The sequence below is a fragment of the Theropithecus gelada genome, chromosome 20 (assembly GCF_003255815.1).
Source record: "Theropithecus gelada isolate Dixy chromosome 20, Tgel_1.0, whole genome shotgun sequence".
NCBI lineage: Eukaryota > Metazoa > Chordata > Mammalia > Primates > Cercopithecidae > Theropithecus > Theropithecus gelada.
In genome coordinates this window covers 52,940,507-52,956,981 of record NC_037688.1, presented here as the reverse complement: position 1 = coordinate 52,956,981, position 16,475 = coordinate 52,940,507, and the positions used below count along the sequence as shown (strand labels likewise).

Genomic DNA, 16,475 nt, shown 5'->3' with positions numbered 1-16,475 from the left:
TGTGACAGCACATCCCTAGGTCCTTGTCCCAGCGTCGGCTACCAGGCACTCTAAGGAGAAAGAGCAAGGTGCACGTGCCTGGCTGAAGGATTTCACTGGGAAGCAAAAGAGCCTGTTGACTGTATCTGACACTCAGTTCCCTGCCCAGTGAGTTGGCTGCAGGCCCCTCCACAGCTCCCAGCCAGAAACAAAGAAGGAAGGGGAAGCCCTGGTCAAGTTAATGGCAGCTAAAACGCTCCCAGTCCATTTATTGGCCACATGAGGTGGTCGTCAAGAAACAAGTTAGAAGGTTATCACGGGAAGTAGTATAATAAATGCCCAGCAGTACAAGGGGTTCAACAGAAGTGAACAAGGCACAAGAAAGAGGTCTGTGTTCAGGAAACAGGCCAGTCCCCGCATGGAGCAGGTGACTCCTGTAAGCCTGTGAGGCTCAGAGTTGTCGTGTCTGGCTCTGGCCTGCTGGAGCACACGACCCCTGGAGCCCGCAGCCAGCTCAGTGGAGCTGAGCGTCCAGTTCGTACTTCTCGCAGAACTTGTCAGTGAAGGGGATGCAAGTGAGGAACTCGCACCACTCACAGCGGACAGGATAGAAGTAGAAGAGGACCACCAGGCCAGCCAGGAGGCCCAGGAAGACCACCTGAAAGATGATGATCTGGCAGCGTTTCCGGTACAGGTCGAACTTGCCAAAGCTGATGTAGGGCAAGAAGGCGAAGGAGAGGAAGAGGCCACTGATGAACCCCGAGATGTGGGCAAAGTTGTCGATCCAGGGCAGCAGTCCAAAGGTGAAGAGGAAGAGCACCACAGCCAGCAGCTTGAAGAAGGCACGCCAGGGCCGCGCCAGGATCTGCCAGCTCTGGAAGAGCTCCACAAAGAGGCAGGCCAGGATGCCAAACTGGGAGCCAGCCGGACCCACCTGGGGGATGGTTGGGGTAGCTATAAGGCTGTGGGGCTGGGCAGGCCCCCTGGACCCCAGGCCTCATCTTTGTGCCCCACTTCCCATGGCCCAGAGCATATTGGGACCGAGGACCCAACTGGAGATGCTCCCAGACAGTGATCCACATGGACAGGTTCACAGCAGGCTGCAGGTGCACACGGAGGATCCCCACCCTGAGGGCCAGCCTTACCTCTGCTCGGTACGGCAGGAAGATGGCACTGGCCAGGTTGCCGGTGACACCACTCAGCAGGTAGATGATGGCTATGCGGTGCCAGCCTGCCAGCTTCTCCAGGTCCCGCAGGACGGTCATCTGGAAGCAGATGGACACCAGGCAGTGCAGGATCCTGTAGTCAGTGGCAGGTGGGCGTTGGGAGACATTCAGCAGGGAAGTGACCTCTCTGCCACCCCCAGCCAGCCAATCCTGGGGGCCCTGAGTCCCCCACCCAGCCCACAGTGTCACTTGCCCGGCGTGCAGGAAGAGGGACAGCCACAGGCGGTAGAACTGGTCAGGCACCTCGGGGTTGAGGAAAGGCAGGAGCCCACACACATCATCCATGCAGTGCACCTGTGCAGAGCAGCATATCAGCACTCACAGCAGCTGGGGGCGGGGAAAGACGGACACTCCGGACACCTACCTGAGAGCAGAGCGTGGCCTCCTCATGGAAGTAGCCCCTCATGAAGTCACAGTACTCGCGGGAGGTGATCTCACACCTAGAAAGGCAGGCCGGGGTTCGGAGGCTGCTGCCTTGCCGAGGGGGATTGCTGACATCCAGGGAAAGTTTCAGCCGCACCTACCCACCTTTGTTGGCCCCGAAGAAGTCCAGACCCCCTCTAACCCCACACCCTTGGTATGCTGGGTTATTTCAGAGTTTAGTTAGGGAGAAGGCACAGCCCTAGGGCAATGCTCTTGAGCCCAGAGACCAGCTGCACTCGCTCACACGCACACCTACCTGCCCTTGGTGCCAATGCAGCAGGGCCGTCCTGTGATGACACAGTCCATATGGGGCTGGTTAGTGTGGTTCCCGGCGCTGGTTTTGGTGCAGATCTGGGTCACAAATGGGGACGAGCTGGGTCAGGGCCTCCCCCAACCTTTGGCCCCACACCATGTTTGGGGGTAGAGGCAAAGATGGGCGGGCTCATAAAGTAGAAAATGGTGTGGCTTCCTTGACTTCAAGCCACCACACTCTGAGTCTCTATCAAACTGGAATCATGTCACTTGACCTTTCAAGTCTCCATCTAGTTCTCTTGATCTACTTGCTCAGAGGGGCAGGCGTTGGTTGATGGACAGGCTGTGCAAAGGCCAGGTGCACAGCATCTGAAAACGTGAGGTGGTCCCATGATGGGAATCTCTGGCATCGCCAGTGGGTGGGGTGCGGCATTCTCCCCACATGACAAGGAGGACTCCCTAACCACCCCCCACTGCAGCTCACCGGCCACTTGGTGATATCTTCTGGCCACTCATGGGGGTCTTCAGAGGAGGGCTCATCACATACCCTGCACAAGCCAAGTATGTGGTCAGGCCCTGCTTCGAGCCCCTAGCATTGGCACCCTTCCAGCTAAGTCCCCAACAAGGGGAGCCTCTACACCCTCTGCACCACGCCCCCCCGGGGAAGGTGTGGACAAAGGCAGGTGAGAGAGCTGCCGGCGGGACTAACCTGGGATCCTGGTGGCAGACAGAGCCAAACTGTCTCTTGTGGCCAGCAAGCTCTGGGGCGCTGGGATGGATGGGCCACTTCACCCACACTGCCAGCGTGGACTGTGGGAGGGGGACACAGGGTCAGGTCCAGTTGGGTCAGGGCAATGAGGGGCACTCAGGGAGTCAGGAGTCAAAGGCAAAACCACTGAGCTCTTCCCTCGGCTTCTACAAGTCACCCCCACTCTTGAGATACACATGCATGTTGGCAAAGACTCTTAGAAGGAGTTCAACAGCATAATTCCTGTTAGCTGAAAATCAGAAACCACCTCTGTCCTAAATCAGGGAACTGGTATGGACTACGGCATCTCCATATAAGATGATGTGATGAAAGTTTGGATGACTCTTTTTCAAAAAACTGCTTAGTGGAAAAGAGGCCGATACCACTTATGTAAGCTTTAAGACACATGCTTGAAGAGTACCCCCAGATCAAAAGACCAAATCAGGTGATGGTCTCTGGAGCCAGGAGCTGGAGACGGGGGAGGGTGGGGATAAGGAGGAATGAATATGACAAGAAAGGCCTTGCACATAGGGACGGCGGCATGTGCCAGGAACGAGGGCGAAGGATCACTCTGCTGAGTCTATCTGAAATCTGAAGGAAAGAGCGACCACGAGGCGGACGAGGGTGGGAGTCCAGGGCGGGAAACGCACCGAGCACTCCTCCTCCGAGGTCTGCACGCAGCCCGACCTGTCGTTGCGCACGCAGCAGGCCGAGTGCTTCTCGCGCTCACGAGCTGAGCGAATGAAGCTGTGCACCTGCGGGTCCTGGCGCATGCAGGGCGAAAACTTGGCGCCCAGGTGGATGAGGGCCTCCTGCGGGCGAGGGAGACAAGCAGCTTCAGTCCGGGCCTCCTGCCCGCCGGGCACCTCCACGTCCCGCCCCCGCCGGCCCCGCCCCGACCCCGCCCTCACCGAGCTGGGCCCGATCCAGAAGTTCTCCTGCTGCACGTACTTGACGTTCTCGTAGACCCCGCGGTTCCGCAGCACCTGGGAGGTTGGGGAGCGGGATCAGACGGCCCGACTCGGGCCCTCTCCTCCCAGAGCGGGGCGGGAGGGGGTCCAGTGCCCAGACTCCACCCGTCTGGGCCCAGCAAAGGCACAGGGGCTCACCGAGTCCACCGTTTCATGCTGCGAGAAGCCCACTGGCGCGATGCCGTAGATGCACACGGCTAGAATGGTGACGAGCGAGTGCACGAAGGTAAGCCAGTAGGTGAAGAAGGGCCTGCGGGGTGGAGCGTCAGCAGGGGCCTCATCCCCAACCCGGAGCCCCACCCTCCCCCAGGAGCCTCCATCCCAACCCAGGCCTCGCCTGCCACGCCTACCTGTGGTCGTCCATGTCCTCGATCTGGCGCTTGACAAAGCTGTCGATGCGCTTGCGGTAGGTGCGGTTGGTGAGCCGTCCCACCATGCCCAGCCCATACGGCCGCTTCTCCCGGGCGAAGAGCTTGCGCACCGGCACCGCGATGCGCTGGCCCCGCCGCGGCCCGGCGGTGCTCACCACCTCCTGTCGGAGCCGCACCTTGGGCTGCGGGGCTGCGGCGCCCTCCTTCTGCTTCCGCCAGCCTCGCTCCAGGGGCCTGGAGGGAGCCGGCGTTCATCCCCGCCCCAGCCCCCCAAGCTGCTGCCGTCCCTCCCAGGGGGTACCAGGGCACCCTGTCTCTATCCTGGTGAAGATGCTGGGCAAGTTGCCCAGCATCTGCCACCTCCTTGCCCCCAACACTGCGCGCCTCCCGGGATGGCAGGGAGCCGGAACCGGGGCCCACTGAGTTCTGCAACTCAGCAAGTATCACATCTGTCACCTCCGCCTCCCCGTTGGATTCTGTCCAGCCCCTGGGCTCTAAGATTGCTGTCCCATTCACAGGCTAGCCATGAGGCTGGGGCCATGCCCAGCCCTGGGTCTCCCACCCCCGGTGGCCAGTGAGTTCCCAGTCCATCAGTCCATGAGGCTACCCCTTCCATCGCCCACAGAAGTGAATGCGATACTCGCTCAGCTGTTCCTGAGGGGCCCCGGGTCTGTCTCTGGCCCCCTTCCCTGCCTGCGGCACTCACAGCATCAGATGGCTACGCTCAAGCTCGCTGCGGTCCAGGGCCCCACCGGTGAGGTCCGCCTGCTCCGGTGCCTTCTCCCAGTCCTTTAGTGCTGCCTCCGATGGGGACTCAAAAACTTCGTCCGGGTATGTGGAGAGCTCTTCATGGAGGATACCTTCCTGAGCAAACACATGAGGTCAGGGTGGACGCAGGGAGAAGGGAACAGGGACGGGGGGTGACGCCCTGGGCGCTTCTTACCCGGGCAAAGAAGGATGTGTCCAGCTCATCGGGGAAATCAGTTGTGTCCTCCTCCAGAAAGCTAGCTGGAGTGAAGCTTCGGCGCTGTGCCCGGCGCAAGGTGCCATCCCTAACAGAGCGGCCCTGGGGAGGGGAAGTGAGCATGAGCCCCGGCTGCTGGCTCGGCCCCCACCCCCACCTTTTGCCCCTGCACCCACTTTCATCAGTGCTGCAGCCGCCCGGAAGCTCATCTTGGCCACCGACTCTCGCTTGCGCCGCCGCGGGAGCCGGTGGAAACCGGAGCGGGAGCTGGAGAAGGAGCAGAGGGAGGCAGCACCCGGTGTGACAGGAGTGTGAGGGGCACTCAGGCCTTCTGCAGTGTCATCTGCCACACGGAAGGCCCGGCCACGGGCCAGGGGGTCTATGATCTGGAGGAGGGGAGGAGATGGTGGAGTCAGGACCATGGGGGCTCCTTGCTCACCCAGACACACAGAGGCCTTGCACAGACAGTGTGACTACTGCTCCTGACTCCTCATCGGCCCCTGGACAGCTGTATGGGCACCACTCCCACCCCACAGCACCTAGAGGTCCTGCCTGGAACGCTCCCCCATCCAGACACTGGTCCCCTGGTGCAATCCCAAGACCATGTCCCCATCCCAAGGTACCGCTTCCCAGAGACCGTTTCAGGTGCCTTCACGGGCAGGCTGTCTGACTGCCCTTCAAGACTGTGAACTCCCAAAGAGTCCCTTCTGCTCAGGCTAGCTGTGTCTGCAGCCCCAGCCCCTGGAAGCAGAAGGGGGGGCCTCCAGGAGGCAGCAAGAGGCAGGCATACCTTCTGCATGCCCAGCTGGCATGGCCCCACATAGAGTGGGGGTGGCGTCTCGGTGCTGGTCAGCGACACGTTGTCCTGGCTGGGCAGGTCCAGCTCCCGGAGGACCTGGGGCTTCAGCTTTCCGTAGCGCTGGCTGCAGTGACGGATGCTCTTGCGCTGCCATTTCTGGGTGCTGTCACTGTCCTTGCTCACTCCAAACCAGTCAGCGGTCCCCCTGGCATGGCAGGGACTCAGCAAGGGGCAGCCAGATCGCCCCCTCCCAGGCAGGGGACTTCAAAGGCCCTCCTCTGAGGCGGCATGCCCTGCCCCAGGCCTGCAGTCAATCCAGGGGCCAGGGTCTGGGTGGGCAAGGTCTAATAAGAGGATGAGTGGGTTCCAGCCACCCCCTGAACTGTTAGCCAACTTCAAGTTCCCACTAGACCACAGCTGGCAGGCCCTGCCCAGCTGAGTGCTTCACAGAGGCCCTAACCCCACCATCCCTGAGGGGCAGTTGAGGGGAGACACTGAGTCCAGAGAGGGAGCGGAGAGCTCAACCCAAGAGAGCCTGGCCCCAGGACACCACAGAGCTCAGACAGCAGGTGCTTACAGGCCCAGGCAGGCTGTCCACAGCACTTGGACATGCAAACAAAAACACTGCCAGCACCTGCCGTTAGGAGCCCCAGGGAATGCCAACCACGCTGGCAGCTCCCAAGAGGCCACATGCCAAGCACATACCAGAAAACACCAACACACTCATGACCTGTATGAGATACCTGAGCAGGGACCAAGAGACAGACTGGCGCTGCGGGAAGGCCCTGCGGGCAGCCCAGGGACCCAAGAGGGGTAGAGTGTGGACACGGCCGAAGTGTACTTGTCGGCTGCTAAGAGGCCAGAGCATCCGGGTGGTGGAGACAGAGAAGGAGAGAGTGAGTGCTGAAGAGAAGGGAGTGGAGCAGGGTAGTGGGGTGAGAGCGGTCAGTCTCCAGAACAGGAGGAGGGCAAGGGGTTGTGGGGACCAAGATGGAGGAGGAAGCTGAGACAGGAGGGCCCCTTGTTCTCATTCCCATCCTCAGTGTACCTGCCTCTGCCCCGCCAGCCCCCAGGTCCCACCCCGTGGAGCAGTTGGGAACCGTTGGTACCTGCGGATGGTCTGTGTGATGGACGTCTGGCGCTGCAGCACTGACCGCCGGAGCTCATGGTGGGGCGAAGAGATGTGGGCTGTCTCGGCTGGCATACTCACACTCCTCAGGAAAGCCTGTCGCCTCAGGGGCTGGGCAACAGGGTCATGGTGAGGGTATTGGACAGGGGGCACCCACAGTCCCTGCTGGCCAGGACCTACCTGCAGGAAGCTGGGCTCTTCTGCTGTCGGGGGCACCGCAGAGGGAATGTCCAGCTTTAGCCACGGTGGCTTCTTGCGCTGCAGGCTGCTCGTGCTGTCCCTGCGGGCCTCACTCATGGTTCCTGGCAGAGCAAGGCAGGCCTGCAGGGCGTGGTGTGTTATTCGATAATGACAACGCTGACAGCTGAAGATTCACTGTGCCCAGACCCAGGAGGGAAAAGCAGTGATAAGTCCAACTGTGGTGCTCATGTCCCCCATTGTCAGAGCCCTACTATGTGCTCAGCAGTGACTTGCTCTGTGCCAGCCTTGTTCACTCCAACAGACAGTGCTGGGCACATCCTAGGTCCTCAGACAACATAAGTCCATGGGACAACTATCTGAGCACCCACTGTGATCAGGATACTGCTCTAGGTGCTTGAGGCACATTGGTGGAGAAACGAGACAAAATCCTTGCCCTCCTGGAGCTTATAGTCTAGACAATAAACTTTTTAAATAAGTGAATGTACTGGTTAAAAGATGCTAAGCGTGATGGGGGAAAGAAAACAAACTAGGGTTGCTTGACAGGGGGCAGTGAGGCCTCACTGTGGAGTGACATCTGAGCAAAGGTTTGAAGGAGGGGAGTGAGCACAGCTGGGGTTCCAGGGGTTTCCACACACAAGCCCTTACTGACATGGGGCTCACCCTAGTCTGTGCCCAGGGCAAATCTCAGACCTGTCTTACCCAGGCCTCACCCTCTTACCCACCAAAACTTCCACTCCAGAGACAAAGGGCCCACTATGCACATGACAGCCTGTAAGGGGTGTGTGATCGGTCCACTGCATAGAGTCACCACATTCAGGAAAGAGGGTGACAGAGCAGCAGCTGGTGGCCCAGGCTCCCGGGCGCAAATGACTTTCCAGAAACCACCTGGGCGCAGACGCCATAGTGACCACCAGGTGGCAGCACGTGCCCAGAAACAGCAGTGAAGCTGCTCCGTGCTGGGGCTGCCAGGCATTGCGTGGTCAGCTTCACCATGAGCATCCCAGGCACCGTGCCAGAGCCCAGGGGAAGGCCCCAGAGCAGAAAGACCAGGGTTCGATTCTGGCCACCACTGCCTGGCCGTGTGACTATGACTCCATTTCCCCCTTACACCTTCCTGGCAGACCTGCAGCTGTCCCCAACCCAGGGGGACCACACAGGGATTCCAGTGGAGACCCAAGTTGAGAAGGGCCCCTGAGCATGACATGAGACAGATAGCAGGGGGCTGGCCGGAGCTTCCTGAAGCAATTTTGGACAGAAAACCCCAAATTCCTCAGCCTCTTTAAGGAGCTGCAGCCTCTGACAGGCTCGGAGCTGCAGGGTCTGCAACCCACCCACTAAGGCCCCAGAAATGGCTTTCACTCACAGGTCTCACTCTCAACTGATTGAAGGAAAGTCTCACCTATGCTGTACAAATAGGGAAACTGAGGCCAGGAGAGCACAGGCTTGCCTTGCTCAAGGTCATATATGGAGGGTAGCACAATTAGACAGCCCAGGGTGCTGTTCACAGTTCCTGATGGTCTCATGCCAACCAGGGGCAGGCCTGGGACAGAGCTCACGGCTTCTTCCGACCCTCACTACCAGGGAAAGGCTGGGAATGCTGCTCACAGCTCCTACGGGTCCTACATGGACCAGGACACAGGTGGGAGGGGGTCCTTCAGGGATGCCTTCTGTTGGCTCCTATCCTACCCCTCACACTCCAGCCCCTGATCTGAGCTGACTGTGCACTTCAGGTCCCAGGTGAGAGTTGGGGGGCAAAGCTTTGGGGCACTCCCCAGACATGGTACCCAGGGGTCGTTCCATCCACATGGCCCCCTAAGGCTGAGTTCCTGTTCCTGGCCCATACATGGCCTGGAATCAGCGGCAAGAGCCAAGGGCGGCAGCTTGCCTCCACATCACTGGGAATCCCTCCAGGGCTCCTCGCCCATGCAGAGCCCCAGAGTGCAACAGGGTCAGACAGGAAGGCATCCTGAGAACTGGGTGGGTCAAGATCCCTCTGGGAACAGCACCAGGAGACCCCTCTGCATCTGACGCATGGCCCAAACCCAGCCCAGACCTGCGTGTCCTGGATACGGCCCAGCCACAGTGTGAAGGGGTCACAGCTCAATTTCCTCATCATCCCCCAGCCCTCTCTCCGCAGAGCATATGGACTGCAGCACCATCACCCTGCTGGTAAGGAATAGTCAGGAGGGGCCACCTCTGAGTCTCAGACACTAGGGGTGGAATTTCAGACAGTGTCAGGCATGTTGGGAAGGCAGGTCGTGCTCGGGAAGGGGCTTCGGGAACCCACAGTGCTGGGACAGCATTCTGAGTACACCCCCAGCATGTTCTCACCCAGAAAACGGACGACTGCTCTTCGTGAGGCCATTATAGGGGCCAGAGAGGAGCAGGGCCCAGAGACTGGGGCCACTGCCATGAATCAGCAGGCTGAATCCAGGGGGCCAGCCTCTCCAGGAGTCTCCACCTGTGCCCAGCGGCACTAGGCGACATCCAGCTGGTTCTTCACTCAGGAGTGTGAATGACTTTTGCCAACAGAGACCTTTGCCAGCTGATGGGCTCACATACATCCATGACTCCCATGGCTCCTGCTCTCCACCGCTCCTCACACCTGACTCCCTCCCATCGCAGAGCCCCGCAAATGCGCTCTGCCCAACCTCCCCTGCGTTGCAGGACCTGCAGCCTCAGGCTGCCCCACTCCCCAGAGGTGGTCCTTGGCCTGGATCTCCGGGTACAGCACAGGACAGGAGTTCATTCACATGTGTATGGGCCACTGTCCTGTCACTGCTGGTTCCACAGTGCTCAGGACCAGCCTGGTCTGAAGCCACCACTGGGTAAACTGATCACTGAAGAACACAGGCCATCCGGTCCCTAACCTGGGGTAATGGGGGATTCCTCAAGATGACCCCTCAACTGGCTCTGGGAGGAGAAGCTGTCTGGCATAAGCGGGTGCAAGCAGGAACAGTTAGAGGGTGAGAAGAGCTGAGAGCTGTGAGCGTGTACGGGGAACCTGACCTCCCAGTACTGTCTCAGCCGGGGCCCACAGGCGGCCGTAGAGTACTCAGCTCATGAGGGAGGCACCAGCCGCCATGCCTGTACATCCAGGTCTCCTGGGGTTCCCCCACCTCCACAAAAACCACTGCTGTGCTAGGAGTGCAGGCAGAAGGGAACCTGAGAACACACTCAGTTACAGGTCCTGCGGGTGGGCTGTGCTGGGTGTTCTGGTCTGCCCCACCCCTGTGCCTAGATCCCCATCTGGGCCTCGAGTGGGTGGGATTCACAAAGGAAGAGCCGGAGTAGGCGTGGGGAGAGGCTGGCCCAGGCTGGACAAAGAGTCTGGCCAGGGAGCGGCACATTGCCCTCCCAGAGACAGTGGCTCAGTGTCCAGGCCTTCCCAGGCGCACAGTGGGCTCTTGTTCCCAGAAAACCCCTCGGGGGGATCCAAACAGTGTCTCCCCCACCCCGCTGACCCCTCAGTGTATGGGGAAACCGTGGCCCATGGAAGGCCTGACTGCCTGGGGTCACACAGTATCTGAGTCACTGCAGCAGCATCACAGCTGCCAGCCCAGGCCCAGCCCCATCAGGAAACACCCAAAGCCACAGTGCATCCCAGGACCAGCTTGGGGACTGGGGGCAGGACTCTCAATGAGGCTGAGGGACGAGGAGGGTCAAGGGAGCCACTGGCGCCATGCACAATGAAGTCCACTCTGGCTGCCTGCGGAGCCTGGTGTGGAAGAGCTGGGTGGGGGATGGTGGAGAGTCCTGTTAACTCAGGTTTTTGCTCTGGGGATGTCTGGGGACCCATCAAGCTGGCCGCGTGCACAGGTGCAGGGAGAGCCAGAAAGCAGGAGCTGATGCAAGGAGGCCACTGGGTACAGCCCAGGCTGATGCTCAGGCCCCATGTGTCTCCACCACCTACAACCCTAAGCAAGCCTCAGCTTTCCCATCTGGAAATCAGGGGTCACGGAAGTGCCTGGCACAACAGGCAGCGGCTGACTCCACCACAGAGTGTCTGGTGCAGCCTGTGGGCACTTGGTACTCTCTGAGGGGCAGGAGCTGGGGGGTGAAAGGGCCCTAACTAGAGCATATGTAACAAGAGGGCAGCCCTGGGGACCCCTGAGGACAGGACCCTCCAAAGGTGTCGAGTTTGGGAAAAGACTAGAGAGAAGCTCTGGCCAGTCCGGGCACAGACGGTGGCCACAGCCAGTGTGGAGCTGCATCCTCAGGTGTGAGCAGCAACACCTCTGTGCTCAGGCCTGCCCTGCACACTCACAGGACCATGCTGGCAGGGACAACCGGCGGCAGAGTTGACTACCAACCCCAGGACCAGAACCATCAAGCCTGGGCTCTGCTCCGCTCAGGGAACTGCCTGCTGCCAAGGTCAGCTGAAGCAAGGGGCCTCACCCCGGGACGCCCGCCCAGAAGTGTCCTCCGCTCACCTGAGCCTCATCCCAGGGGGACGTGGCTGCTCCAGCATCCCCACCCACACGCTGCTCTCTGACCCTCAGTCTTCTGTTTGACTCCTAATCTGAAGCTCAATCCTAGACCTCCCTTGAGAAGGGGTCGCCAGCTGTCTGGCAGCCTAGCATCCAGGTCTTCTGGATTAATGAAGGGAGAGTCACCTGGCCTCTCTGCCTTGTCTGTTAATGGCATCATGCTGAGAATGATATTTGCTAGGCCCTTTGCAAACCCCAAAGTGCTCTTCAACCCTCCCAGTGAAGCCTCTTCTTTTCTGTGGAAGAAATTAGGTTTAGGGTGGAACAGGGCAGGCCTAAGACCTTTGCAGGGTCCTCTCCAGGTCCCCAGCAGGACACATTGGCTCCCTACCTCCCCTCATCACCCTAGACAAGTAGACAAAACAAGAGGTTTCCTGCTACAGGCCATCTGTGAGGGAAGCCGCCCTAGGGCCTGGAGACACAGGAATCCCTGAGGACCTGACCTGGGAGGGTAGTGCACAAAGGGGCCAGCATTGGGGAGAGGGCGGGGTGCTGTCCCAAGGTTCAGCTAGCAAATGTAGCACAGGGGTCACCAAAACTAAACCCCCAACTCAGTTGGGTCTGACAGTGGCTGACATGGCAGACACACCCAGGAATCAGGGGATGCCAAGTGCAGGTCAGGGCACCTGTCCAAGCCACACAGTCAGAAAGGGGATGGCAGCAAGGACTTAGCTACACTAGATCCTGGGTGTAAACTGTCTGGTAAGCTGGTCACTTCTAGTCCCCAGTCTGGAGTCTAGCTGGGTCCCAGGAGTTAGGCAAAAGCACTCTTCCCAGGCTGGAGGTGGGAAAGGCCCACATCTCATGCACATGTCTGACCAGAGGACAGATGGACAGCCCAGTTACCAGTCAGAGCCCTCCAGAGGTATCCCTGACTGACCCTACACACATGCTCCCGGGTGCCCAGGCACCCAGGCGACCCCGCAACCCCCTCCTAGGACCCACCAGAAGCAGGACAGGACTGGAGAGGCCCCAGCAGGGAAACCAAGTCAGAGCAGAAATGGCTTCGGTCCTCAGCAGCCTGGCTCAGTTTCTTCAAACCAGATCCTGACTGATCACATTGGTCTGTCTAACCCCTGGGAGGGGTCCTCCGTATCCATCTTCCAGATAAGGAAACTGAGGCTCAGGGAAGCCAGTCACTGCCTGAGGTCCCAAAGCCTATAAGGGAGTTCAAAGCCTTGGGCCAGGTCTGCCCAGGAGCTGTGGTAGAAGGGACCCTGTCTGCAGACCCCCAGAAGACAAGGCAGACCACCCGAGTTCTTCAGCCTTGTGGCTGTGGACAGCTGTCAGACCCCTCTAAGACCCCTTGCCACCTGCTCCATCAGGGGCATCTCAGTTGAAGGAGGAAGCAGTCACCCCCAAAATCGTCCAACTCAGAAAACAGGCAGAGAAGCCGAGGAATCCGATCATTAGGCAAAATGTGATCCTGGCACAGACACTGAGATGACGGAACTGGAGCCGGTGTGGGGGAGGCCCTCACAGCTGAGAGCAACTGGGGGGTGCCCTGGACAGGGACTGTAGCTGGGAAGATCCTAGGGAGGGCCTGATGGTCCCTGAAAGGCAGGAGAGACCTGGGCGACTCCTCCTAAACCAAGAGCGCCCCCTAGAAAGTCAGTTCCCCAAAGTGGGGGTTTGTCTGGCCAGCTCATGAGAGGTGCTGGTTGAGGGACAACAGCAACCCCCCTACCCTGCTCCAGGGGCCTGTTTGTGCAATGGAGGCCAGCCAGCCAGTGAAGCCTGCTTGGAAGGGCTGGGAAAGGGTCTGAGGCCCAGTGTCTTCAATCTGGGACCACCAGACTCTCATGCACTCCATTTGCCCCTGCCCCATTCTCAGGAAAAGGGGCCCAGCTTACCCAGAATGACCCCTGGTGGCAGGGGGCTCTGCCTCAGGGACTCCTTGAGCCCCAGCCAGCTGCTAGGTCCCCAGCTTCTGCCCACCCTTGGGGTGGGGGCTAGGAGGTTGGGGTTGGCTCCACAGGGGTGGGGAGAACTCAGCCTGGGACTGCCCGGGCATCTAGCTGGGTCAAACCTGAAAAGCCAGTTTCATCCTTGAATCTTCTCCCGGTCTCCAACAGGAAGTCCCGTTGGCGGGTGGGAGTTCCCAGGATAGGAGTAGGGCCTCCAGACCTAGGCCCCACCCACCCAGACAGACACACACATTCACAATCTCAAGTGGCACACACAGAAGGAACTCTGGTCAGGACCACCTGGACTGGAAGCAGGACTTGGGGGCCAGGGAAGATCCCCTGCCCATTCCCCACCCAGCCCCACAAACATGCCCCCAGCATGACAGCCAGCCAGGCCCTCTGCCAATGCCCTGAGCATCTGGGGTCTGGCTGTCACGCCAGCTGGGAGAAGGCCTGTCCCTGTTGGCCTCTGCACACAGAGTGAGGGTCTGTCTTTGGGAGTCGCTCCCAGACCACCCTGGAGCTTCGATGTTTACAGATCGGGGAGTCAGCGTTGTGGGGCAGAAGGTGGAGTCAGTCCCCCACCCCCAGCTCCACGGCTCCTGCTATTCCCATCGGTGAGGGCGGCTGGGACAGGGACCATCCCGCCTTTAGCTGGACTTTCAACTTGGAGGCACCACCCACCGGTGGTGGCCGGGAAGGAAAATGTAGTGGGGGGAGCTCAGAGGAGCCTGGGGCACCCCCGGACTCTAGCCTCCCGCTCCTGGGACCCTCAGCTGTTGGGCGGGGGCTGGAGCCGAGCTGTCCGGCCAGGCCAGGCCGCTGGGACTGCTAATCCGGCCACGGGCTATTTTTGCGGCGCGCCGGGCGAGGAATCCGGGGCTGGGCCGCCTCGGCGGGCGACTCGGAAAACTCCGGGAAGAAAAGTCCGGCCGCCCCAGCGAAGACTCGCCACGATCCCTCCCCAGCCCCGACACGGCCCCGGCCGCTCAGAGCAGCTCCGGCCACGGGGTGCTGAGGACGCGCCCCGCGCTCGGCGGACGCTGCCCCGGAACCCGCCCGTCCCCGGAGCCCTGCGCTCCCGGTCGCGCTCACTCACCGCCGCCGCCGGGGGTCCTTGGGGGGTCCTGAGGGCTCCAGGGAGGAGGGGCTGCCGCCGCTGGCCGGGAGGGCGCCCGCGCCGAGTCCCCGCCCGCCGGTCCGGCCCGCCCGGGAATGCCATGGAGTGAGGGGCGTGCGCGCCGGGGGCGGGCCCGGCCGGAGGGGGCGGCCGCGCTGACTCAGGGCTCAGGAATGCGCGCCGCCCGCCTGCCCGGCCCAAGTCACCTCCTCCCGGAAGGCCGCTGGGCTCCCTTCTCCCCAGAGTCCGCCCGTGGGGACGCCTGGGGCTGAGGTCTCCAGCGCCTTGACCCAACGGAGGGCCTGGTGGGAGCTGATGGCAGCATCAGCGCTGGGCAGCTCCGCCTCTCCCCTGGCTCCAGATTCAGGCCTGACCTGTCGTCCTGCCCAGATTTGTGCTGAGAAGACCGGGAGTGAGGAGGGAGGGCAGGTACAGGGAGGATGGGTGGGTATCCCTGGCTCCCCTAAACCCGACCTCCTCCAGCGGCCCACACTCACCCAGTCCCACTGAGCACTCAGTTCCCTCACACACATTCATGTGCACCGATCACTCACAATCATACACACACCTTCCCACATTCTTCCACTTCATGCGTTCATTCGCCTACACATGCACAGGCTCACATGCACCCACCTACTCGTGTACATCTTTCTATGGGTACATACTCATACCACTCACACATGTACACGTGTGCTGTATATACTGATGCACACACTCAGTTCAGGACCACAGTAATTACCCCTCCCCCCGCCCCGTGTCCCCACCCCCAGAAGCCCTGCCCCACCAGCAAGCACTCAGGCCAGGCTGCACCAGGCCCCACCTGAAGCCTCTGAGCAGAGGCAGTGCAGTGTCTGGTGTCCACTCTGGGCTCGTCACTGTCTCAGAGCTTAGTGGCCACCCCGGGGTGGGCTCATATCCCTGCACAATCTGGGCTGCACTCAAAATGGCCCTCTGCTTTCAGCTGGGGCTGCTAGTGGGAGTTTCCCAGCATTTCTCTCCTGACACTGGGTGGGTTAACCCACCCAGGGCACATCCCAGGGTGGAGCACAGGGGTGCCAACAGCAGAGTACAGGCAGGGTTGTCCAGGAGCTCTGAGTGGTAGGGGCCGAGGCTTCCTCTGGAGAGAGGGTACAGGATCCCTTCTTCCCATGGGTCCCTAAGGATCCCTCTACAGGGTGCCCCCTCAGGCCTCGGACAAGTGTGTCTTCAGGTCCTGTGCTGGTCACAAGGCTGCTGCTGCTTCAGTGCCATCCTCTGGGTCTGGGTGGCACCAGTCCTCTCCAAACTGAGCTGTTGCACCCAGTGCCCAATGCAGACACTGGCCTGGTCCTTGGCTACACAGAAAAGAAAGGGGACAATTTGAAATAAAGGTGCTGGTACACTTATGGGTAGATCCCAGAGCCTGGGCAATAATCCTCTGCCCATATCCTTGTCCATGCCATGGAACAGGGTGGTGCCTGCACATAGTGGGTCCTCTCTGAACACAAGCAGTATCAACACAATTCTCATGGAGAAGGAGACAATGAAAGCTTTGGAGGGGGTGGAGGGGAACTCCACCAGGGGGATGACTGCCAGTGCGTCAGGGACACCAGGTGAGAGGGAGCCTGCCCCGGTGCCAACACTCAGTGCTCCTGTAGCCTGCATGTGCCACCCCTCCCATGCCAGGCTCACAGCCAGAGACAGGACAGTCTCCGTGCTTAGCAATATTGACCCCTGCCAGGGATAAGCAAGCCCTACTGGGCCTGGATGCCCAGACTAGGCTGGCAGGGCCACAAGTGGTGTCCTCTCTGGAAAGCTGGGGACTGGGCTTGCCTCCAAAGCATGCCACAGCTGGGCATCTGATGTCAGCAGGTCTCCTCCTGCAGTGGACGCTGTCAGACCCCACCCAGACACGC

The 16,475-nt window shown here is 60.4% G+C and overlaps 1 protein-coding gene across 6 annotated transcripts; it reads right to left on the bottom strand.

Moving 5' to 3' along the window:
* Positions 1-212: 212 nt before the first annotated feature.
* On the bottom strand, positions 213-14,684 carry RHBDF1 (rhomboid 5 homolog 1). Of its 6 annotated transcripts, XM_025369366.1 has the most exons (18): positions 14,560-14,684; positions 7,043-7,183; positions 6,843-6,973; positions 5,725-5,938; positions 5,111-5,320; positions 4,914-5,036; positions 4,677-4,834; positions 3,950-4,204; positions 3,738-3,849; positions 3,540-3,614; positions 3,279-3,440; positions 2,590-2,690; positions 2,365-2,428; positions 1,885-1,979; positions 1,570-1,645; positions 1,399-1,499; positions 1,125-1,278; positions 213-913 (listed from the first exon to the last, which is right to left on the bottom strand). In XM_025369366.1, exons 1-18 carry the CDS (start codon positions 14,680-14,682, stop codon positions 494-496), a joined length of 2,715 nt encoding a protein of 904 aa, XP_025225151.1. In that variant the 5' UTR covers positions 14,683-14,684; the 3' UTR covers positions 213-493. The 6 variants fall into 6 exon arrangements, with proteins under 6 accessions (XP_025225151.1, XP_025225150.1, XP_025225149.1 ...); XM_025369365.1 differs by having other exon boundaries at positions 6,843-7,183; XM_025369364.1 differs by having other exon boundaries at positions 1,125-1,499.
* Between the last annotated feature and the right edge of the window lie 1,791 nt (positions 14,685-16,475).